Genomic DNA, 24150 nt, shown 5'->3' with positions numbered 1-24150 from the left:
GAAATCCATCTGCTTTGTCTCCTGGGTCCTGGGATTAAAGATGTGTGCCACCGCTGCCTGATCTCTATAACTTGAGGCTGACTTTGCTTTCTGAATCCTCAGTAAAGCTTTAATAAATCATAAACAATATATCACCACAATACTATTCCAATGTTACATTAATAAGATGATGGTGCCAGATAGCCTGTAGGCTTTTGGAGCAGCCTGACTTACTCTTTCACGTGTCACAACTTTAGCATAAAAGTGACAGCTTGACAACTACTCTATGTATCCTACAGCTTATAATTTCCAAGATTAATTTTAACCCAGACAGCTCTCACCATAAAGCAGCCCCACAACTTCTTCCATGAGACTCCAGTACCCTCATGAGAACAAGTGTAAAGCACCAAGAAGATGCCAGAATGAAGGTAGCCACCAGGGGGCAGATGTGGTTAAATGTTATCCCCACCCTGCAAATGATCTGCACAGGCACTAGTCACAACTCAGTTTTTACCAGGTTAAGTATTCATTTCTAATTTAATGTATGGGGTTTTATGCTGTGGAATATTTTTAGTCACCACAGTCTATCACAAACATGTGTAAGTGGTTATGGAAGGGGATCTGAGTATGTAGCTCTCATGAAACCTTCAATAACCAAGAGAAAAAGAGCATGCTGGTAACATACATGACCATCTCCAGTACATTAGAATATGAAATGCTCTGTGCTTCTCACATAGATTAAAATATAAAAATTGAGTCTTGAGGCATACCCTTTCATCCGAATTATTACCAGTAGCATCATAACGTCAAACATATGAACACAATTCAATGTTGAAAAATAACACTGTAAGAAATAAGTTTTTCATTGTACAAGGAAAGTTTTAAGGGTCTGCTTGTATCATTATTAAAAGAGAAACTATTTTCTGAGAGCATTTTAGAACTGAAAATGTCTGTGGTGGTCTCAAAAACAATTTCAAATAAAGTTGAAAGCATAGCCCAGTATCCATTGAAACTGTATTGCACACGCTACTCTGGAAATCAAAGGGGTAAAGGGGTGGCAAAATTATGAACCAATATTTAATTTAACAATTTCTCCCTTTGCTTTCAGTCAACATTTTCAATATAGCATTAAAAACAAACACAACACATAGACCAGGTATCTGCTTGCAGGGCTAGGGCTGGGGAGAATTTCAAATGTTAAAAATAATTAAAAGTAAGTTTCACAGAAAAAGTCATAAATACACACATTCTCATGTACAGGAACATCGTTAAAAGGTCTCCAAAATTTGGAGAGTATCTGCACAATATGGTCAAATACTACTGGGTTTACTGTTTGATTTTCATTAATGCATCTGATTTGTTATTAAAAAATTTTTTAGGGTTGGGAATGGTCTCAGTTGGTACAGAGCTCTTGGCACCAGCACAGCATGAGCTGGGCATGGTGCATGCCTAGAATCTCAGCACTTGAGAAGTCAAGGCTGGGAGGTCATAAGTGCCAGGCCAGTCTGGGATACATTGGACCACATCTCAAAAACACTGACAGCAAAACATAGACTCAGCTTTGTGTTGGGCAGGCGAATTCATTCATTCAAATACCATACCTGACTCAAGACTTAGTTTGTTTACATGTGAACTTTTTTCATTGGCAATCATTCTGAGCTGAGGATACAGAGGACACGGGCTATGACAAAGCGTTACTGCTGTACCTCTATTATACACCAAAGCACCGGCTGGGATACACAGGGAAACTGGAGGCAAGCACACACAGCTTACCATAATGTGCACTGTTGAAGACACCTGCCAGGGTCTGGCACGAAGAGTCATCTCCACCACACACTCCACATTTGTCTCTCTTGGCCTTGGAGTTTAACACATGATCACAGCCAGCTTGCTTCAAAACACAACCATCATGATTCATATCATCAAAGGGACAAATTATGTGCACAGCTCTCTCAAGTGTACAAGGTTCTCATCAAAAAAACTATTTCAATTAGCAGGGCTTTGGTGCAACAGGAGCTTCTCTGAGTGTCTACTAAACCAGATGGGCAGGAATATGTGAACTGTGTTCACAGAGTGTAAAAAGAAGAGTGTTTCAAAGGGTTTACAGAATTTTCTGAATTAATATCCTCAGGTAATAACTTGAGTTCTGCATTGGGACAGACAATGATCCCTATATTCCACAGTCATTTGAAAACCATAACTTAGTGCTGGAGAGATGACTCAGCAGGCAAGCACACTGGCTACTCTCCCAAAGGACCTGGGTTCAACTCCCGGCACCCACAAACATTTCCAGCTCTGGCTTCCTCAGGCAATGTATGCATACAGTATACATACACACACACATAAACACATACACACATAAACACATACATACATACACACACACATATATATGCAGGTAAAACATTCATTTTTTTTAAAAAGAAAACCTTTAGAGAAAAATAATTCAAACAGATACATTAGGACTGGCAACACATTAGAATACTCAAAAAAGATGTTGCTTACATTTCTTTAAAAAAAATTGACATGGCCTTAGAACACTGGAAATAAAGCCTGTTTCAAATAAATGCTCGAGTGAACTTCCCCCAGATTAATCAGCAGCGTAAGTGTCTACTAAAGAGTTTTTCTAGATATTCAAAGTACAGGTCCTTTCCCCACAAGCACTCTCTGAACATGGCATGACCTTTAGTTTTGTGGACTAGACTTCTAAACTGAGTGACCCAAAGAGCAAAGTTCATACACGATGTGGATTGTTTCTTAACGTTGGCTTACTTATGTAGCGGGATGATGGGACAGGGTGTGTGTACTAGAGTATACCCAGTGGGCGATAGTTCTCTCCTCCCAGCATGTGGGCTCCAGGGACTGAACTCACATTACCAGGCTTGGCAACAAACACTTTGCCGATGGAGCCATCTCATCTCTTTGCAATATGTGTTTTTTTGATACATAAGGCAAATGTTTCATGACTAAGTCTTACCCACATATTTTTATGAGCATTGAATGCATCTTGATATTCAGATCACCTTTGACATACTTTGATTTATTTCATTTGGCTATGTTGCTTGTTTAAATACCGCACATGGTTTTGAGACCACAGAGTAATCTTTTCATACAACGTAAACTATTTCCAAGGCCTTTGGGTGCAGGCTAATATCACCTAGGCAACAAATAGTTGGCTATAGGGAGATAAAATTAGCTACATTAAGTTACCCTTCAACCAAAGAAATGGCCTCACAGTAGTGATTTACTGTTTAGACAGCATTCGATATTCCAATACTCTGACTCCATTTTCATTCTTAAGACCACCAACCACCTGCATTTGCATTTCCATGCATGCCTCTTCCATTTACTGAGAAGCCTGCTAAGTAGTCCACCTGCCTGCCATCTTCCTCTGATCAAGGTCATTCTAAAAACTCAGAAAGTGCAAAGCAAATATCAATGATTCTTCTACTTCAGAATAATATCTGAATCTCTAAGGAGCTCAGATGAAAAGGACACATCAAATATCTTCCTGTGCTCCTCACACTGCTAGAATCATATCATTGACATGGACAGGATCCAACTCTGAGCAGGTACTCAACCACCGCTGGTTGAACAGGAGAAATAGGAGACACAGGGCTAGACAGAGGGAGGAGATATGAGTTACATGTCACCCTGCAAGGTCACATCTAAAGTAGTAAAGCACTTTTCCACTCTGGAGATCATTTTGGTGATCCCATCTTCATGGTGACTCTAAATACAATTGGCAGAACAAAATCAGCCATCTTATGCATTTTATGTTTTATTTCTGAAGCAGGACCCAACTACCTAGACCAGGCTGACTAGCCTCAGCCTCCTGAGTACTAGGATACAGGTGCATACCATGACAACACAAAAAACTGCTTCATAACAAAGTTAACCATAGTCCTAGAGTAGCATGATATCAAAGATGACTTTATCGGCATTTGTAAGAACATTCTCTGAAGGAACAGAGAAAACATTGGTTACAGAAATAGAAGAAACGCATCATTCTTCAATAGAAAACACAGGGTTTACTTACCCGACAAAGGCCCTGGACACAGATGTCATTAGTTTCAGTCCCACATGGTGTGCCATCAGCCACTCTGTCCTTCAGCTGGTAGAAACTGGTTGTCCCAGCGACCCGGCAATAGAGCTTACAGCGATCTTTTATGGCAACTGCAAAAAGAAGAATCATATTTTGGGTGCAGAACAACGAGGTTCCAAATTTCTATATGGCACAACATTTCCCTATCAAAGCAATGGCGTTTACTTACTCCCGCTGTACTTCGGAAGCCACCTCACATTAGGGGGGAGGCCGTTGATGTTGAAATGTTTACCATCAAAGTCAGAGCACTGCTTTTCACGAAAGTCTCGCTTGCCTTTTGGACATGAATCAGTGTTACATGATCGAAATTTCATCCTGCGGCCCACACAGTACCTTCCTCCGTTTCTTGGCCTAGTCAAATTCATTACATTTTAAAGTGCATCAGTAAAACATTACTGTTGTCATCTACTTCTACAACTAACCCATTTTCCTCTAGGACCAGAAAGGCCACTGACGCTCTTTTCACATTATATGTTAAAGTAGAAATATACAAAGGGATTTAAAGCAGTTTTCTGGCAAATGAAGCATAAAAAATAGCACTCCCTAGAAAGCAGACCTGAGACTTGGACACCAGAAATGAGTCTCAACTCTGACAAGATTAACAAGAACTAATTGTGGGACTTTGTTTTAAAATAAACATATATATACTTGCCACTGTTTCAATTTATTCTTCGTAATAAACCCTAGAGGTTTTCAAGGTAAAAATTATGTATAATTTACTTAGCCCCAAATTCCAATGAACTATAAGATTTATTCAGTGTGTCCTGAGTTCCTGTGCATTAAAAATGCTCACTGATACAATTAATCAGAGTGACACCTAGCTTGTGAATGGTTAGATATAAACTAGAAATATGTAAAATCTTTCTGGATTCTTAGCATGCTTTTGAGTTGGATGAGGAGAGATGACAATTCAGCACTTACTTGGCTAAGTGAGGCATCCACAACAGGAGCACAGGAGGGAAAGGAGGTGCATCAGATTACAGAAGAATAAAAGACTAGCAACTGAACAACACTGTAGAGCAGAGCCAACACACAAGAGGAGGGATCTAGGGTCTTTCGTTTGGAACACAGTAAAATGAAGATGGTGTTATAGAATCACCATTCACAATTACTTAAATTCACACTGAAGCAGAAAACAAAGAGTATGGAGAGAACATCTGTTTCTGTTGAAATTGTAAAATTTAAACTAGTTTTTCTTTTTAGTCCAAATCTACAAAGGTATAAAGCAGTATGCTTTAAAGTATTCCAGACTGATTCCGAATCTCAAACTGGCAGACTGACCTCTGGTCTCAGAAGTTAACGAAATTGACTTTTACTTTTGGGTCCTTGAGATAATCTTAATTTACAGTGAATAAAAAGACATACTCGGGGCGATCACAGAGCCTGGTTGTGCTTTTAATTCCACCTCCACATGTTCTCGAACAAGAGCTGTAGGGTCCCCAGGGTCCCCATTCGCCATCCACAGGACGGGTCTCCATGTCTCTGGTCACACACAGCCCACGGTGGCAATGCTATGAACACAATAAGCACACAAATAGAAATGGCTTGTGTATATTTAGTTTAAACATCATGGTAATTGTAACAGCAGCACAAAGAAAAGCAAGAGCTGTAAATTATGTAAAGCAAGCATTATTCAGAAGTGAGGCTCCATTTAATACCAGCTTGGAATAAGTAGTCCCTATTTCCTGAGTACCTAAGATTGGTGGAATGCAAAAAGAACGTAATATTTCTCTTGCTTTTGAAATTTAGGCTCTCACTGGAGAGGGAAGGAATATTTAAGATTAAGATGGAAACTATCCTATTAATACTAGCTCCCAAAACAGTGTTTATCATAATGGAGTGGTCATCACACACACACACACACACACACACACACACACACACACACACACACACACAAAACCTAACTGAGGAGATGAAAAATCCCTACAATGAGAAGTGTGAGGATTTCGAAGAAGGAAGTCAGGGAAGGCACTAGACAATGGAAAGACCTTCCATGCCACTAGACTGGTAAAATGAATATCATGAAAATGGCTATGTTAGGACAAATAATCTACATATTAATGTGATTCTCATCAAAACTCACATATTATTCTTTACAGAACTAGAGAAAAACAATCGAAGAATTCATACGGAATTACTGAAGACCACAAACAACAAAAGCAATTCTGAAAAAGAACAAAGCTAGAGCTACCCACACTGCCTCACACCCAAATTGTACTACAACCTGCTTCAATTATGGGTAAAAGGTATTTTAATATGTTTAGAACCAATAAAGAGTTAAGAAAACCATTTAACAAATTCAATTATGTTCAATTAAAGTTTATGGAAGCAAACATATGCAATGAAAACATCTATGTAATTGGGGGCCTGCTGACATATGAGCATTCTGAGGTCTGAATTTATTTTAATAATAAAAATACAATATGTATGCCCGTGTAATTACTTATATAGCTATATATAACTTAAAGCCCATCTACTAGCTATTGGAACAAAGTTAAAATTAGAATGTAATTCCATTGGTAGCATACTATATCCCACATACACAGCAATGAAATCGACTCAACCAGCTAGGCAACAGTTGACAGCAAATCATGAAAAATGCCAAAATGCAGAGCGGAGGATCATTCCAGACACTCTGGATACAAGACTCACCCTTTGAGAAAACCTACCATCCCAGGACCACAGCTCGTCCCGTCCGCCAGCGGCATGTGCTGGGTGCGACAGCCCTTGTGGACACCTTCGGCACTGGTGCACCATAGGCGCCGGCACTGTTTCTGTAGAGAAACAACAGGCAGGCTAGAGCAGGTACCAACATCCAAAGCCGGTCTATGTGTTACAAACCCATCTGAGCTGCTTCCTGGCTCATGGCTGAAGCTAGACTTGATCGGCAAATATCAAGGTCTAGTCAGATTTTCAGGTGAAAAGAGGGCATTCTTTGAAAACAATTGGAAATTTCACGTGTATTGAATAGTAAGAGGGATGAGCAGAAGTGGAAATATTCAATTATATGAATGAGCTTCCTTTCTTTCTGGGGGCTTTTTGTTGCTGAACTTTACTCACAGGCTCCTCGCCTGGTGCGATGGCAGAGTGTGTGAGTCATGTGCATGGGGATACTGTGAAAAGTACCAATGTTTCCTAGTCTGTGACGTATAGTGCACACTTACAGCGTCTGAACAAATGGCTCTAAAGTTTTCACAAGAAAGAAAACTCAGAGTCATAGGAGCTATGCCCAAGATAATCCCTCTTTTTTCTCTAGTAAAATGAAAAGTTTATACAGCATCCAAACCAGTTCAGAAGAAATGCAGCCATGACAGTGAAATACTAAGGTAAATGGTCCTTATATTCACCATTTAAAGTATTCCAGACTGATTCCGAATCTGAAACTGGCAGACTGACCATCTATGCCATCCCGCTGGCATTCAATAAGTTTCAGATTTGGAGCATTTCAGAGTGGGGCTCTCAACATGTACACATTTATTTAAGTAAATTAAGTCTGTATTCCTGGTCCCAGAGGTCCTCATACTCTGTTAGGGTAGAAACAGCTTGGCAGAAGTTGTGAAAAGAAGTGAAGAAAATGTAATGTCCATTCTGCTTAGAAAAGTGAGACATGCATTCAACATTTAAAAAAATTACACTGGGTAGAAGTGAAGTACACCTTTTATTCCAGGACTCAGAAGGTAGAGGCAGACAGATCTCTGGAGGCCAGTATGATCTACAGAGTGAGTTACAGGACAGCCAAGGCTGTTACACAGTTATACCCTGTCTTGACAAAAACAAAAACACAAAACAAAGAAACCATGACGATAGAGCCGATACAAGCGTTATGATGATTTATTTCCATGGAAAGTTAAATGTGTGAGCACTGAAAAATTCCCAAAATAAATTGTGAAGAATACTTTGATTAAAATTGGACATACATCACAAATATAATTCTTTTCCATTTACGTATGTATAATAGACATGAAGGCTGGAGAGATGGCTCAGTGATTAAGAACAATTACTGCTCTTTCAGTGGATTTGAGTTCAGTTCCCAGCACCCACACCAGGCAGTTCATAACCTCCTGTATCTCCAGCTCCAGGGCATCTAACAATCTCCTCTGGTCTCTGTGGAGACTGCACTCACACATAGTCCCACAGACACCCATACAAACACATAATTAAAAATAAAATACATGTTTAAAAAGACACACGCTCTTTATATCTTTTTAAAAAACACCGAATTTGTGATATCCTTAAAACAATTCAATACGAAAGCACCAACATTTTAACCTCTTCTCCCCCAAATAAGCATTTCAATTTTTTTAAATTTTGTATTATATAGCTATGGTGGGGATATATCTTCCAAATAGGAACACTTCACAGGAATCTGTGAGAGTTAACAAGGACAATTTGGAAGAGCCTAGCATAGTACCAGACACATAGAAAATCCTCTGTACTAGCTTTGCTTCCTCCTTAGTTTAGGCCCTTTCTATGAAACACCATTTGATTCCCCTCTCATTCAAGAATAAATGAGCATTTTGCAACGCATTCTTGCTTTAACTTTCAGGTAGTTTTCAAACAAAAAGATAAAGATTTTCTTACCAAATAGGGACACACTTGTGATCCAGGACCAAACATAAGCTCACACTGTTTGTTCACGTCGTACACTGAGCCGGGGAGCTGTGGAGACAGGTCATAGATTCTTCCATTTGGTTTGTCAAGGAGGCATTCTCCGTGGCCAGTGCTGAACCAGACACAGAATAGGACAATGTGAATACACTGCACTTGCATTAGTGTCTCTATCACCTTTCTGCAGTTACTTGCTTTCAAAGACAATGTTCACACCTTCTCATTATTAAAAAAAATGTAGCCACACCAGCAAAGCAAAAGTCTTATACATAGTGACAGTATCAGTTTGCAGAGGAGTTTTAACTGTGCCTGTTTGCACTGAATCCTCACTCGCACCCAGAAGCTACAGTGGCATGGGGCAGGGAATGGGAATATAGCTCAATGGTAGAGCATCTACGGGTTAGAACCTGGACTCCGTCTCCAGCACTGCAAAAGAGTACTGTTTAGTGACAGGTTATCATAGTATAATTAGCACCACACTTTTAGTGCCTGCTAGCTTCAAATGTATCGTCGGAACTGTCGACAAGTGAAAATAAAGGTATATCATGTTCCTTGCTCTAAACAGCCACAACAATGACAACAACAACAAAAGGGCATTTCAAAAACTTGCATTCTTCCTCCACTGTAAGGGGCTTTTCAGGAGTAAGAAAGGAGTTAGCTCCCTGGCTCCAGGTTCTTGCTGCTTACATTTAAGTTCCCTCATGATCCAGGAAATGTGGTTGTGAACACATTCTTCAACCTACCTAAGACAGGTCTCATCCTTCATACATTGAGAAGGGTGGCATCTATCTCATAGCTTGTATTAGAATACAGTCACACATTGCTCAATGACGGCCAAATGTAAGTCAGTGGCTCGTGTATGAGTGCCTACTCTAAAGCATGGTTCTAATTCCATCCATCATTTCCAGCAAGAGAGGTAACTGCGAAATACCAATGATGTTAAGATGAGAACATAAACTATTAAAAACATTGAGAAGGACTGGTGCACAAATATTTCATGGAAGGAGCCTGATAAATCTTAGAGACCACGGTGGAGACATGATTTGGGGGAAAGAAACTGGGAAGCAAAGAAAACTGGCAGACCTGCCTCTTCTCAACGCTACAAAGAGCCTCAAAAGAACACCGTGGACTACAGACTCCATCTCTGTGGCTGCAGGAGCAGGTTTCTTTTGACTTCAGCTATTCTCATCTTGAAGGGGCCCCTTAGACTTCTGTCACTCAAATACCTCTCAAAATATTACCTAGTCACCTCTGAAAAAAAATAAAGGGTTCATGAGGATGATCCGATTACCATCAAGTCACCCCAGAAACAGTTTCCAACACAAGAAAATGTCCAAATAAAAAGGCAAGACACATACCTATATGCCTGAACTATAATCAAAATTTCTCAAGTGAGCCACCCTAGAGCTTTCATCCAATAGCTGATGGAAGCAGAAGCTGAGACTCACAGCTAAGCACTGAGCTGAACTCCTGAAATCCAGTTGTTTGAGAGGGAGGAGTGATGAGCAAAGGGGTCAAGACCATGCTGGAGAAACCCACAGAAAAGCTGCCCTGAGCAAGTGGGAGCTCATGGACCCCAGTCTGACAGCTAGGGAACCAGCATAAGACTTAACCAGGCCCCCTGAACATGGGGGTCAGTTAGAAAGCCTAGGCTGTCTATGGGGCCTCTGGCAATGGAACCAGTATTTATCCCTAGTGCAAAAATGGGCTTTGGGAGCCCATTCCCCATGGAGGGATACTCTCTCAGCCTAGTCACACAGAGGAGGGCCTAGGCCCTGCTCCAATGACATGGCAAACTTTGATGATCCTCCATGGAAGTCCTCACCCTCCCTGGGGAATGGATGGGAGGGTTGGATGGGGGTTCGGTGGGAGGCATGGGAGGATGGGAGGGAGGGAACTGGGATTGGTATGTAAAATAAGATTGTTTCTAAGTTAAATAAAAATTTATATAAAAATGTCTCAAGGGAAATTATATATATGTATATATACATGTATATGAATACATATATATTCTTATTTTTAAAATCCTTTATGCATTCGGGCTGGAGAGATGGCCGGGCAGTTGAGAGCAGTGACTGTTCTTCTACAGGACCTGGGTTCAACCCCCAGCACCCACATGGCAACTCACAACAGCTCCACCAATACACATAAAGTTAAAATCCTTTATGCATTCATTCATTGCATGGTGAGTGTATATGCCACAGCACAAATTTTGGGGCCAAGAAGACAATTTGCTTGCTTCTGTTTTCTCTCTCCACCATGGGGTTCCAGGAATCGAACTACGGTCATCAGGCAAGTAACTTTTCCCCCGCTGACCCACCTTGTTATCCTACAACTTCTTGTTTTAGAACATTTATTTGTATACTAATAATGAAAACCTAGCCCTCTCTTCAACCACTCTAAAAGAACATGCAACTGGAAATAGGATGATTTAGAAAGTGACTCCGTATCAACTACAGGAACAGAAATGCAGTCTTACTCTAGAAACTCCGTTATGTGCTTCTGACTACAAGCTGACCACGTCCAAGGACTCGTGTGATAATTAAGTGTTGGGGCCATCACGTGATACTGGTGCTTAATCCCAGCTTCTTTACATTTATAGCTGTCATCATGAGGAACATTAAACCTGAAAGTGAAAGCAAACCCTTAAGACTATCGAAAATGTCTACAACATTAATGTCAGCTGCCTTGTATTTCTACAACTGTACAGTGTAAAATACAGATAATTCTAGTTATATCAAGTTATATAAGGTGAAACAGCATGCTTGCAGCCATGGTTTCTGATAAATACTAGGTTGTGTTTTGGATTAGTCTCACATCATGCTTATTTGTCATCAAGGTCTAAAGACAAAAATATTTGGAAATTGTCTCATCTACCCAGGATATGAGCATAAGATTCACACAAAAATGCTTGCATGCTTCAACCGGGACACTGAGTATATGGGTGTGCACATGTTAGGCAAGGTGCCACCACACTAAATCCTAGGCCGCTGACTAGGGCTGCAGTATGCAAAGACTTTAATCCCCAATGTCTTTCTACATATCAACCACATGTCAGCAGAAGCCTGGGGCTTCTGGCCCATCATAAGTGACAGTCAACAGACCAAAATAAAAACATGCACCAAGGGCACCCAAATATTGACAGTGAGAGCAGCAAGTAAAAAACTAGCAGGTCAGTAAGAGACTGTATGTTGGGTTTCACAGACTCAAATTTGGATGGAAATCACCCTTACTATTTACCCAGATTACAGAACACTGAGGTTCCTCAGATAGAAGGCCATCGGCATAGCATTCCCTGTACAGGTACTCAATACCACCTGCATAGTGTACTAGTTAGCAGTTTCCAGTACTCCCTGAATAGTATACTAGTTATCAGTTTCCAATATTCCGTGCACTGTACACTGGTTAGCAGCCTCCAATACTCCCTGCAAGTTATACTAATTAGCAACTTTGGAAACCAGCAAAAGTGTTTCTGAGGCACCACTGCAATATATCAACAATCTGTAAGTCTCCCCCATGCTGCCTCAGTTCCCTGTCCCACTTTATATACAAATGCTGGTGACCATGAGCTGGACAATTAAAAGGAATTGAAGTGGAGCCTGCTAATTAAGTTACCCCATTTCAAATTACTGTCTACAGATATTCTAATGCAATGAGCAGGAAGAAATGTGGTCAAACTGAGAGGCAACTCTAGTCTCAATTATTTCTCAGAAGATGATTCTTCATGGGAACTCTGAGCATGTCATGGGAAATCATGACTTCAGTTCTTAAAGCACAGGACCCCAACAGAGTTTTCATAAAACAGGGATAAGAGAACCCCAAATTGTTGTGGGAATACTCTAAAAACAATCATCTCATGGATAAGAAATCCCATGGACCACATCCTATGCTAGGGCTCTAAGCAATAAGAACAAGATTCCAGTTGATATTTCAAGTATTGTTGGGGAGCTCTCCTGAAGCAGGAGCTCTTGCAGCCCCCCCCACCAGAAAATGGCAGAGGGTGGTACCTGGTATAAATAGGATAACAAGGAATAAAGGCCAGAGGTACTTGGCGTTCAAGCTGGTACAGTAAGTGAAATAAAAGAATCCCCACGCTCTAGTTCTTTGATTAGTCTGTTGGTCTGTGCAACCTGTCTGACCTAACACAGACCACAAAGCCCACAAAGCTAGCCTTTCAAGGATCAAGGGGGAAAATCCTACTGTACTATTAGACAATGGAATACAGGTGCTCACAGTTGAATGACTGCAACCAGAAGGCACATCCTTCGAGTATGGGAAGGTACTCACACGTGCCCGAGCTCGTGGGCGATGGTGAAGGCAGCACTCAGCCCATTCTCTTCACTAATGGAGCAGCTCCTCAAGGGATCACACAGGGTGCCTAACTCCGCTAAGCCTAAAAAATGACGCACACATACCTCATCAAAATGGAAGGTACACCAAAATCACAATGTAAAACCAAATAGAAAGCACTAGAGGTGGCATTATGACTTGAAAATAAATGCAGAATTGTCTGTTAATACTGAACGAATATTTAAAGCCAAAAGATAAAAGAACATACTGAATAGTTTGCGTTGAAATGTTTTTTTTTTTGGTTTGGTTTGGTATTTTTGCTTTTCTGGTTCTTGTTTTTAACTTTTGGATGAGCAAATAGTCTTCTGCAAACATAGGGAGAGGGAAAACAGAACTGTCTAGCGTGGGTAATATGAAAGACAAAGAGTTCCAGCCAGTAGACAAACCAAGAAGACATCGAGAGCTGCAGTAAAGTTTGGAATAGACATATACTCAAACAACGCATAATTACACAAGGGACGTGTAAGTGTCTGACATTGCTTGCCATTTAGTACATGCCACCTAAAACAAGACGTGGCTGTGATAGAAGGGTCACTGCAGTCACTCAGTAATCCCTGACTATTTGGGCAACAGGAAGTAGTTTTATATAATAATCTTCTCTCTCCCATGCAAAGAGTGACATGAAGCAAACATGCTGAGGAAAGATGAAAGTGGTGGGACCTAGCTGGACATCACCAATAATGACAATTCCAGCTGATAGAGTCCTCTGAGATGAAAGTGGTGGGACCTAGCTGGACATCACCAATAATGACAATTCCAGCTGATAGAGTCCTCTGAGATGAAAGGGCGAGACATTTCATGAAAATCATTCAAAATAATAATCCCAACTCCATCCCCACTACTGAGGTTAGATTTGGGGGTTTTAAATGTAAGTTGATACTACTGTTTCTGCTAATTACACCCCTTAACACTTACTTGTAAATTGATCTACTTGCCTGTGAGGATTCTTTTCACAGGACAGCTTTAGTCTTATGAAATATCTCGCAACATCAACTTCTCACTACATATTTAAGAATAAGTACTGAACAAACAGGATTCTGTCTGTCACTGTGCTTACTTCTCCTCCTCCTCTTCTTCTTCCTCCTTCTCCTAGGCATCCTTTTATTCACAAAAGTTAAAAATCTGGACATCATCCTAGCATGGAGGTGGATTTCTAAACCATCATAAAGTTTTGTTGTACATTTAAAGAAATGAAAGTTCAATTCAGAAATCTAAGCCTGAGATGTTCATTAGCCAAGGGGAGATTTCCCCTCTTTGTGGCTCTCATGCCAAGAGGCCTTGCTTGGGCAAAGTCTTCCCCAGACAACCTTTCTTTTGAATCGATACAAGTAAAGAAACCCTTAAGCTTAAATCCACACTCTCACATGTATGCTTCTAATCAATTTATAGTGTATTTTATAATGCATTTATAGATACATAAATAAACATATAATCCATTTTACAGTGCTTTTCTCCTTTGTCAGAACAGGTGAATGGTAAACTTCTTACGAATGCTCTTCTGTCCTAGTCCTCACAGGCAGTAACAAGCTGCTGACAGCTGAGTTCCCACAGACTCATCTGCAGATCTGAGCAGAGATTTGGAATGCGATACTGACTCCCTCACCACCTGACTTCATGTTTCATCTTTAAAAGTGCACATTCTAAAATGAACGCTTTGCTTGTTAGCATTTGTGTTTTATATGATCAGAAAATTAGCCACAAAATTGCCCTACAAGGCCACAAATACATGCCAACAAAATCTTAAGCAAATGGTTAGCACTGTGGTCCAAGCAGCTGGCAGATACTTTGTGCCTAGATTCACTCAAGGTGATTCTGAGATCTCACAAAGCTATCCAAGATAGAAGGGAGCACGAGCCAATTTTATCAAGGTCACCAGTGTTAGGATAAAAGACACAAACTGGAGCGCTGGTGCAGCAGCTAAGAGCACTGTCTGCTCTTCCAAAGGACTTCAGTTCAATTCCTAGCACTTACACAGTGAGTTACAATGATCTGAAAACCCAGTTCCAGGGGATGCAACATCATCTTTTGATTCCTACGGGCACCAGGCATGTGTGTAATGCAGAGACGTGCATACAGGAAAAGCACTAATACACGTCAAATTTGTACATACGTACACACCATTAAAAATTTTATAGCTGGGGCTAGAGGGATGGCTCAATGGTTTAGAGCACCTGCCGCTCATGCAGAGGAATTGGATTCAATTCCAGGCCCCACATGGCAGCTTATAGCCATCTTTAACTTCAGCTCTAGGGGATCTGAAGCCCTCTTCTGACCTCTGTGGGAACCAAGAATACATGTGGTGCACATACATACATGAAGACAAAACATTCACACGGGTAACACAAAAATAAATATAAAAAAGACCTATAACTAAACAGAGTACAATCCTAAACAACAAAAGTCAGAAGATCAAGTAATAATATACACACAGAGAAAATAAATGCCAATTTAAAACAGACTCAAAAAGATTTCAAAATGGAAATGTAATAAAACATAAAAAAGATTATTTGCCACCAATAACTTACACTAAAAATACTTTACAGGTTGTAACTAAAAAAAAAGATAGATTTCAAAATAGAAATGTAGAAAAACATCAAAAATGATTATTTTCCACAAATAACCCACACTAAAATATTTTATAGGCTGTAACTCAGTGTGGAGGGCGGGGAAGGAAAATGATATCAAGAATGAGTTTTGGAGGTGGACAGATGCAGCATTGGGCATAAGTGCTTGCTATCCAAGTACAAGGACCTGAGTTCAGATCCCCAGAACCCATCCTAAACAACAAACAAACAAACAAAAACACCTTTCATGTCATGTGCACTTGTAACCCTAGCACTGTGGGGATCAGAGGCAGGAGGATTACTGGGAATTGCTGGATGTTTCAGGGTCAATGGCAGATACTATCTCAAGGAGAAGGTGTCTGGGGTACCCAGACACACCTACATGCATCATATATACATAACACACACACACAAACACAAGTCTGAGGTGAAAGAAGTGATGAAAACTTCATAAATATGGATACAAAGTTAAAAAAATTTAATGTAAAATTATGTCTAATGTGTGAGTTTTACACAAAGATAGAAATAAAGCAATGGACCAGCTGGACGAAGGTAAACTGGTCTCAGCACCATTTGCTTAGGAGAGAGTGGCAGAGAAAGTTATTTGGTCTTCCTAGATGGGCGTTGGAGAATTGGAAAGAAAGATATATCTAGTGACTACCCAACAAGGGAAAGCTGGGATTCTACTGTGTATTCAGACATGACATAAATACATACATTTGAAGAAAATAATATATATTATTGCAAAGCATTCAAATAGTTTTACTTAATTAGACATTTTAATTTGAAGACATAATATCATGGCTTAAATTTTATTTAATGAATAAAGTACCAAAACTAGCCAAACTGAAGGAAAAAAACAGGAAAAGAAGGATTGGTATTGATTAAGGATGAGAGAGGGAAGGGTGAAGAACCAAGAGTAGTCAAAGTAAATGGATAAACAGGAAAAGGGGGATGGACTTTAATTAGGGAGGGTAGAGGGAGTTAGTTACAGAAGAGGGAGGAAGGAAGGTGAAATAACAATAAGGATGTCTAAAATATGTCATAAAGATCACATTGCTCTACCTAAAATTACATATATTTATGTGTATCCATATACACATGCATACATACAACAAATACATTTTTCTCATTCAACATAGACAATCTGACAAAATGCCCAACACCAGGCGTGAGAAGTCTTCTTTTGAGTTATTGTTCAGGGTTATCCAAGAGACCCCCAAAACCTAATAGGCTATTGCTGTGGTCCTTGGTTGCCTCCCAAAAGCGGAAGGTAACTCTAGCTGAAGATACACGTTCAGGCACAGGATCTATGGACTCCAGTTGGATCTGAACTGAAAACCTCCTGCCTGAGGATGAGCTTTCTAGGTACAAGCAGGAACAACATAAGCGTCTGAGGCAGAGAAGCAACCAATAGTCCCACCCAGCGATGAAACATAAGAACCATAACAACAACCCGATGGCAGGATACCCTAAGTGTGCAGTAGTGGCATTCATGCCTTGACAGTAACCAATGTCTCTACAACTGGACCTTAGGTCCACTCAACAAGGAGGAAACTATGTATGTCTGGCACTAGAAACCTAGCTACCACTTTACTATATCAACATAATTCCCAACTATAAATATTTGTTCTTTTACCCAGAGAGTGTAATTCTTACCCCTCATCAAATAAACTTCTCTTTGCAACAGACATGGACCATTAAAGAAAACCAAAACTTGTCAAAATATGGAAAACAAATGATCATGTGGTACCCAGTCCCACTAATACATATATAAATGCATGTATAACACAGCCTACACCTAGGACTCAAGGTTCATTATGGAAGAGGGATTGGAAAGATGGGACATTTACTGTCAGATTGTCTCCCAGAAATGTCGTAGAGGCTATACCCATGAAGTCTCATCAATATCTGTATAATGACCAATGAACATGCTAATACAGAAAGGGGAAAACTAACAGGGCCTCAATATGCAAACAACTACAGGCAATTTGTGGATTCTGAGAGTGGGAGAAATGGTTTCCCCAGGAAAAAGTATTCAGATTTTCTACCAAGTATTGACCCAGAGATCACATACACACCTATAACATTATACAAAGTGAACATAGTGTGTGTGTGTGTGTGTGTGTGTGTGTGTGTGTAACCACAATTAAAGAAACAGGAGGCATGAATCTGAGAGAGCAAGGGGAGTTGCATGGGAGGTGGTGAAAAAGAAAGGTGACTGAAATAACTATAATTTCAAAAAATAAAAATTATTATGACTTTAAAATCAGTAATAATAAAAATAAGGTAGAGGTATATGTTCTACCAATTATTAAAGTTTATACAGAATAATGGTGAAAACATCATTGAACTGTGTGAGTCAGACTGAATGATGGAATGAAGGCACAACACACGGTTAAAGAGGCATGAAGATTTTAACTCAGTGCAGTGTGGGTCCTAAGGAAAAGAGGTGAATTACTCACCATGTGGTTTTCAAATAGAAAAAATATATAACAAAATTATGCATATCCCCATGGATTATGTGACTTAAACACAAGATAACTCAATTTTAAATATTTACTTTAAGACATGCTGATGTGTTTAAACATTGAGTTACAGAAGGATTTAAGATATGGAAATGCTAAATATACAGGGTTCAAAAAATTCAAAAAAGTTATGTTCTCACACACATGCCCTAAAACAAAGCACAGAGTGGTCAGATATTTTCAGGATTTAATAACTGAAAAGGGTTTTATGTGCAGAAGTAATAATGACTGTTTGAAAGAGGTTATAGAAAGCAAATGCTAGAGCAGAAAGTTACAGTGTAACCTCCATTGACTTCATAAATATCAATGGTTGGCAGATATGGAAAAATATATTCAAACTTCTTAGCAATCCTCAAAGTGAAAAATGCATTCCTCTTAGATTAGCAAAGACTGAGAAATCTGGAGGTAATCTCTACCAACAAGGAAAGAACCCAAAGGGATGTTTACATCTCCTGTAATGTGCTCGACCACAGTTGCATGCTTATATTTTACTGGCAAAGAGTACGGGACATTGATGAGATCACTTTAAAAATGATTTGTATGTTATCTAACCTAGCTGGACCACAGTACTTCAGTTTCAGAGTCTTCAAATTTGGGAATATTTACATCGAATGCATACGAAGTCTTGAGGATCTGAAACTTTTTGAATGTCACATGGGCCCTTAAAAGTCAGCATTTTAGATTATGGATGCTCATCCCACATCAGCACAATTAATGACTCAGGAACTCAAAAGAAAACTAATTAGTCCAACTTTACTAGCAGGACATTGGTATATAAGTGTGCATGAACTGTTATGCAGGAGTGAAAAGGCATAACCACAGTTATAAAGTTTAAAAAGAAAAAAAAGCACAAACACTGCTGTGTTTTTAAAAAAAGCATATGTAGGTAATGTTACTACATTTCAAATGTCTGAAGAAATTGACAAGCTAAAATTCTTGGCATCAGTCACCTCATCAGGAAAGGCAGAGACATACAAAGAGGACTGAACATAGATCTGCTGTAGGAGAAACCAAGTTTTATCTGTCAGATTCAAATCTATCTGGTGATGGGTTACTCTACAGTCTTCAAGATGGGTTACGGGTTACTGTGTACTATCTCTCATACACACAGAAACACACTAAATGCCCTGCCATGCATAGCACTTGGTATTTAGTAACCACTAGTTCTTATTATTCTACAAAATTCAGAGGCAGAATCAGAGAAGCAAGAGACATTTACTTACCAAGACAGCGCATCAAAATTATTAAGATGAAAAAAGGGGAAACTTTCAATGTAATTTTAAATAATTCACTAATCAATGTGCTAAGTTTAATTGATGAAAGAACTTACCCAATGTGTCGCACTTCTCTTTAGCTCCACAAATGTCTTCCCTTAAAATAAAAGATTGTATTTTGAAACATTTTCAGGAACTATGGCTGCAGTGAGTCAACATAAAAATAAAGTTGTAACTCTGCCAAGACTATCGCCAATCAGGTCCCCACCCCAGTCAGTACATGCTCAGAGGCTTTGGGGTTAGCTTGACGCCTCACTTGAGTGTCCCAGTGGGCAACGGATGCTCTGCATGTCCTACAATGAAGATGAAGCTGCTCTCACAGCTTGCAGTTTGCCCCCTTCTGATAACACTAGTGGTTGTGTAAAATGTGTACACTCTCTGAAGTCAGGTTTTACTTTTTGCCTCTGTGTTCCTGAGTTTCTGGCCCTGTAGCAGCAGAACAGTGGCCGAGTCCACCCTGCCATATCTCTTTCATCTGTCTCTTCTCGATGCTGTTTCTCCCTCCTATCCTAAATCCTTCACTGTGACCTTCTGTACTTGATTTCAGTCATAATGCAGGCCAGAACCATAGACTGAGATGGCATAGAGAAATTAAGACAATCCTGCTTCTGTTCAAAAAGTGGTAAAATAGACACTTCAAGGTTTTTGAAAGCTCATTTTTCCTTGAGATTGGCCACAGAGTGAAGGATCTCATTACTAAACCATCCAAACACCAAAAAATATATATCCCTGTACTGTGCTGTTGAAATAAGGTGTGGTTTTGCCTTGAATGATAGTACTTAAAAAAGGAAATGGCTTTTTAACAGTGAAAGTTGTTCCCAGCAAGGGAAGCCTGATAATTATGACGAGTCCTAAGAATTGAAACCAGGGACTCACACACAGACAATAAAAGATGACAGACAGAAACACAGGTAAGAGAGAATGGGCAAAACTGGCCCTTAGTTCTACATATATGTCAATTTCCACGTATTATTTCTAATCTCTCATTTTGTCTCTAACATGATAAGGAGTGTATTTTTTTAGATCATAACATGACTCATACTACTGATTTCCCACAATTCCAGTCAAAGAAGAGTAGAGTACTTTCATTCCAATAGAGTTCTCATGAATGCTTCCTTGCATTGGTGAACAAGAACCAGTGTAGCCAAAATACATCAGTTTCATGCCAGAAAGAGTAGAGAAGGGTTTCAAAAGCCATACCTAGTGATGAGAACGGCAGTGTCATGATGGGAAGGGTGAGCATCGTCCAGAACATTCTGAGTCTGCTGCCATAAGCAGAAGTTGCGCAGTGTGGTAGCTGCATTGAAACTGATGACTGGTCCTTCCTGTGTGAGTGAGGGACAACTCAATGGGATGACAGAAGCTGCAGCCCTGCTTGCCTCCCACACATACCGAATTCACAGTCTATCAAATTGCGTTTGTACAGGTCCATAAAGAGTAGCGTCAGCCTCGCTCTTAGATTCAATAGCTGTATTTTAGCATTATGATTAAAAACTGATCTAGAATAATGATCAATTTTCAGTATTAGAAGTCAAGCTGTAAACAATTAATGTGTTTTAAATCTTTCAACGTTATGATTATAAAAGTAAGTAAATTAGTGAATGTCTTCATTTTGAATTTTTTAAATGTTGGTTCATGTGTGTCATTTCTCTCATTCTACTAAACACCAATGTCATTCCATTTTTATTTCCAGCACACAGAATCTTTTTGAGACCGGGTCTAAGTGTGTTGTTCTGGGGGTTGTCAAATTTCCTATGTAGACCAGGCTGGCCTTGAACTCACAGAGATCTGCCTGCCTGACTGCCTGCTTCTACATTCCAAGTGCTGGGATTAAAAGCAGGCATCACTACATCCAGTTCAAATTACATTTTAAAGGTCTCATTTCTTATAAGACTCCTGTGATCTGAAGCCAGGCCCATCAAAGCCAGCTACAGTCAAAAGCCCTCATCACATCCTGCTTCTTACCTGCTCACTGTGAATTACAACTAACTTTACAATCACTATATTTATAAGGTTCCCAATGCTTGAGTCCTTGTAGATTGCTGCAACCTGCAAGTAGACACCAAGAGATTAGATGCCTGGGATAAAACTTCTCTTTCCACAGCAAAGTAGAACCAACTTAGAGTATCTGTGCTCCAGTGTGGCCGCACATGAGTCTTGGGGAACCTTTATCAAAGTCTGGACTCTGCCCCATCCCTACATCCCATCTAATGTGATTAATTTACATACATCAGAATCTCTAGGGTTGAAACATGCACCAGCATCTTGAGAGCCAGCACCCTTAGTCTTGCCTCCGATAGCAGTTTATAGCTAAACAGAACTCAGTATCTAGGAAATCTGCACTTTCATTAAAATCACCAAGTTTTTAAATGCATGTGAGTATGGAAATTGTTGCTATGGATGATTGAGCAAAAAACTTCACTTCTTTCAAAATCAGAGTACATTCTATTTTTGTAGCTTTACTTAATTATTTCTCTTCCAAAGTGTCTGCTATTTCCAATTGTGACCATGATAATGGTTGATTCAGTACTGCTGCAATCCAGAATGGAGGAGATTCATCGAGTCACGTGATCAGCCACAGGAGCAGTCCCATCACAAGCTGGGGAAGTCAACATTATGAGGCTTTACCTGAGCTCAGTCTAGGATGGCTAAGGTGTTCTCTATTCCCAGCTTCACAGCCTCTTCTTATAACACGAAGGGGCTAGCACTCTGCCTTACACAGCCCCTTCTCCTTTAGTTAACCTGGGTCATCTGTACAAAAGAAACCATTCCTAATGCACAACAGATGACTGTCCAAGCCATGGTGGCTCACTGTTCCAGGGAGTACTACAGCACTTGGTCATTGAATTAAAAATGCCCCACATCTGTTCTTTGCTACATTTAGATGGAGATGAAGAGGATATTGTCCCTAACTTTTTAGAGCAGAGTTTGTTATATTCATTAATATCAGGGTCCTCCACTGGCCAAGGCTACCACAACACAATGTATAATAGGCCTCTGACAAATGCCTCCACAAAACTGAAGTCAAAAGCATCTCTGGGGCTGCAGAGTTAGGTCAGCAAGAACATGCACATTCTAGTGCTTCTCCCAGGGTTTTAGGTGGGCAGCCACAACTATTTATAGGCATGTAATTCTGCCTGCAGTCATGTCTCTGGCTGTAGTGCCAAAAGTGACAAGAGCAGTGGTAACCCCTGTGTGGGTAATAGTTAAAACAAAGACAACTACATGGTTGGCAATTTCAAGTAGGGAGTCTTAGGACTGCAACACTGGTCACCTTAGAAATGATGTGCTTCATTAGTTAAGAATTTGGAGTTAGGGCTGGAAGATGGCTTAGTTGGATAAAGTGCTTAACTGAGTCTGGATCTCCGGTGCTGATGTAAAATTCAGACACACTGATACATGTCTGTAACATGGGAATTTGCACAAAGCTAGGCAGACCTTTTGGGCTTGTTGGCCAGATAGCCTAGCCAGTTAGTAAGCTCCAGGATCAAACAGAAACCCGGTCTCCAATAAAAATGTGACAGAAAGAACTCAGTAGGTGATATTTAGAAATGTGTGTGTGTGTGTATTTGTGTGTCTATGTGAAACAACAATAACTAAAGAATAAGAAAGGGTGAATTTGAGAGGACATAGGGGAAATGAAGTAGTTGGAGGAAGGGGAAAGGAAACAGTGTGAAAACTGTACACATATGAAATTCTTGAAATATATATCTATATATAATAACTTTTAAAATAGTGAAACACTTCTCCCGTTAAAAATCAGTTTTCAATGAACTAAATTTCACCTTGCATTTTCCATTAAAAAGAACAGGTTTTAAGCCGGGCGGTGGTGGCGCACGCCTTTAATCCCAGCACTCGGGAGGCAGAGGCAGGCGGATCTCTGTGAGTTCGAGGCCGGGCTGGACCGACAGCCTCCAAAACAATACAGAGAAACCCTGTCTCGTAAAAACAAAAGAAAAGAAAACAAAACAAAACAAAAAAAAGAACAGGTTTTAAACCTTCAAGATAAACGTGGTTTTATATTGAAAACAGTGTGGATAGCATATAGGAAGACATCTTACACTGACTTGGGCCTCTATATGTGTACACACATACGTGCACATGTACAGAACACATACATACATATGCACACGTACCTACACAGGCTACACTAACACGCATCATAGAGATACGAACATGGGGGAGACAAATGATATAGTGTGGAAAAATGGTTCAGTAGAAGGAGCTTGCTAACATGTACAAAGCACTGGGTTTGATCACAAATGGAAGAAGAAAAGAAAGAGAAGGAGGAAGAGGTGGAGGAGGAGGAGAAGGAGGAGGAAAGAATGCCATGTGTTTGCTTTTCTAATTGTACATGCATTCTTGGCTTAACTCTTGCTCTTTTTAAGCATTGTGTCCATACATGACATGTGTCTTCCACTGCATTCAGATATGTAAAAGCCTGTCACTGAGGAACTCTGGGCAACAATGTTGAGTTGGGACTCAAAGCGATGGATAGCCAGAATGGCCAGTGATATTCAAGAGAATTTTTAAATGAGTATGTTCAGGGTAGGCTCTCATGACTAGAACCTAGCATGTTACAAAAGATTCTCTTACGATGATTTCCTAATTAAATACAAAGTAATCAATTAGCAAAAAAAGATATATATTGAAATGTTATGTTCAAATTTAAGTCCAAATGTAGTAGTCCATTCAATTCTCACAAGTCTTGTGAGATAGGAACTATTATAGTTTCATGT

At 39.9% G+C, this 24150-nt stretch overlaps 1 protein-coding gene across 10 annotated transcripts in view; it reads right to left on the bottom strand.

Annotated features, from left to right (window-relative positions):
* Adamts20 (ADAM metallopeptidase with thrombospondin type 1 motif 20) overlaps window positions 1-24150 on the bottom strand; it is a 118844-nt gene that overhangs the window by 66230 nt on the left and 28464 nt on the right. For 5 of the 10 annotated variants that reach the window (XR_005880033.1, XR_005880034.1, XM_040753924.1 and 2 more), the window contains exons 5-15: window positions 21377-21460; window positions 20612-20736; window positions 19468-19508; window positions 12983-13088; window positions 11175-11321; window positions 8669-8810; window positions 6757-6861; window positions 5450-5595; window positions 4254-4435; window positions 4019-4155; window positions 1753-1870 (exon numbers count right to left, since the gene is read on the bottom strand). Coding sequence is in view for 6 of the 10 variants with exons in the window: in XM_040753924.1 (XP_040609858.1) it covers window positions 1753-1870; window positions 4019-4155; window positions 4254-4435; window positions 5450-5595; window positions 6757-6861; window positions 8669-8810; window positions 11175-11321; window positions 12983-13088; window positions 19468-19508; window positions 20612-20736; window positions 21377-21460 (1333 nt within the window). In the remaining 4 variants the exon portion in view is untranslated. Of the gene's footprint in view, window positions 1-1752; window positions 1871-4018; window positions 4156-4253; window positions 4436-5449; window positions 5596-6739; window positions 6862-8668; window positions 8811-11174; window positions 11322-12982; window positions 13089-19467; window positions 19509-20611; window positions 20737-21376; window positions 21461-24150 lie in introns of those variants that run through there. The other 5 variants (XR_005880035.1, XM_040753929.1, XM_040753928.1 and 2 more) reach the window with 4 other exon arrangements.

Source organism: Mesocricetus auratus, unplaced genomic scaffold (genome assembly GCF_017639785.1).
Source record: "Mesocricetus auratus isolate SY011 unplaced genomic scaffold, BCM_Maur_2.0 Super-Scaffold_100010, whole genome shotgun sequence".
In the NCBI taxonomy this organism is placed as follows: domain Eukaryota; kingdom Metazoa; phylum Chordata; class Mammalia; order Rodentia; family Cricetidae; genus Mesocricetus; species Mesocricetus auratus.
This window is presented reverse-complemented; position numbering and strand designations above follow the sequence as displayed.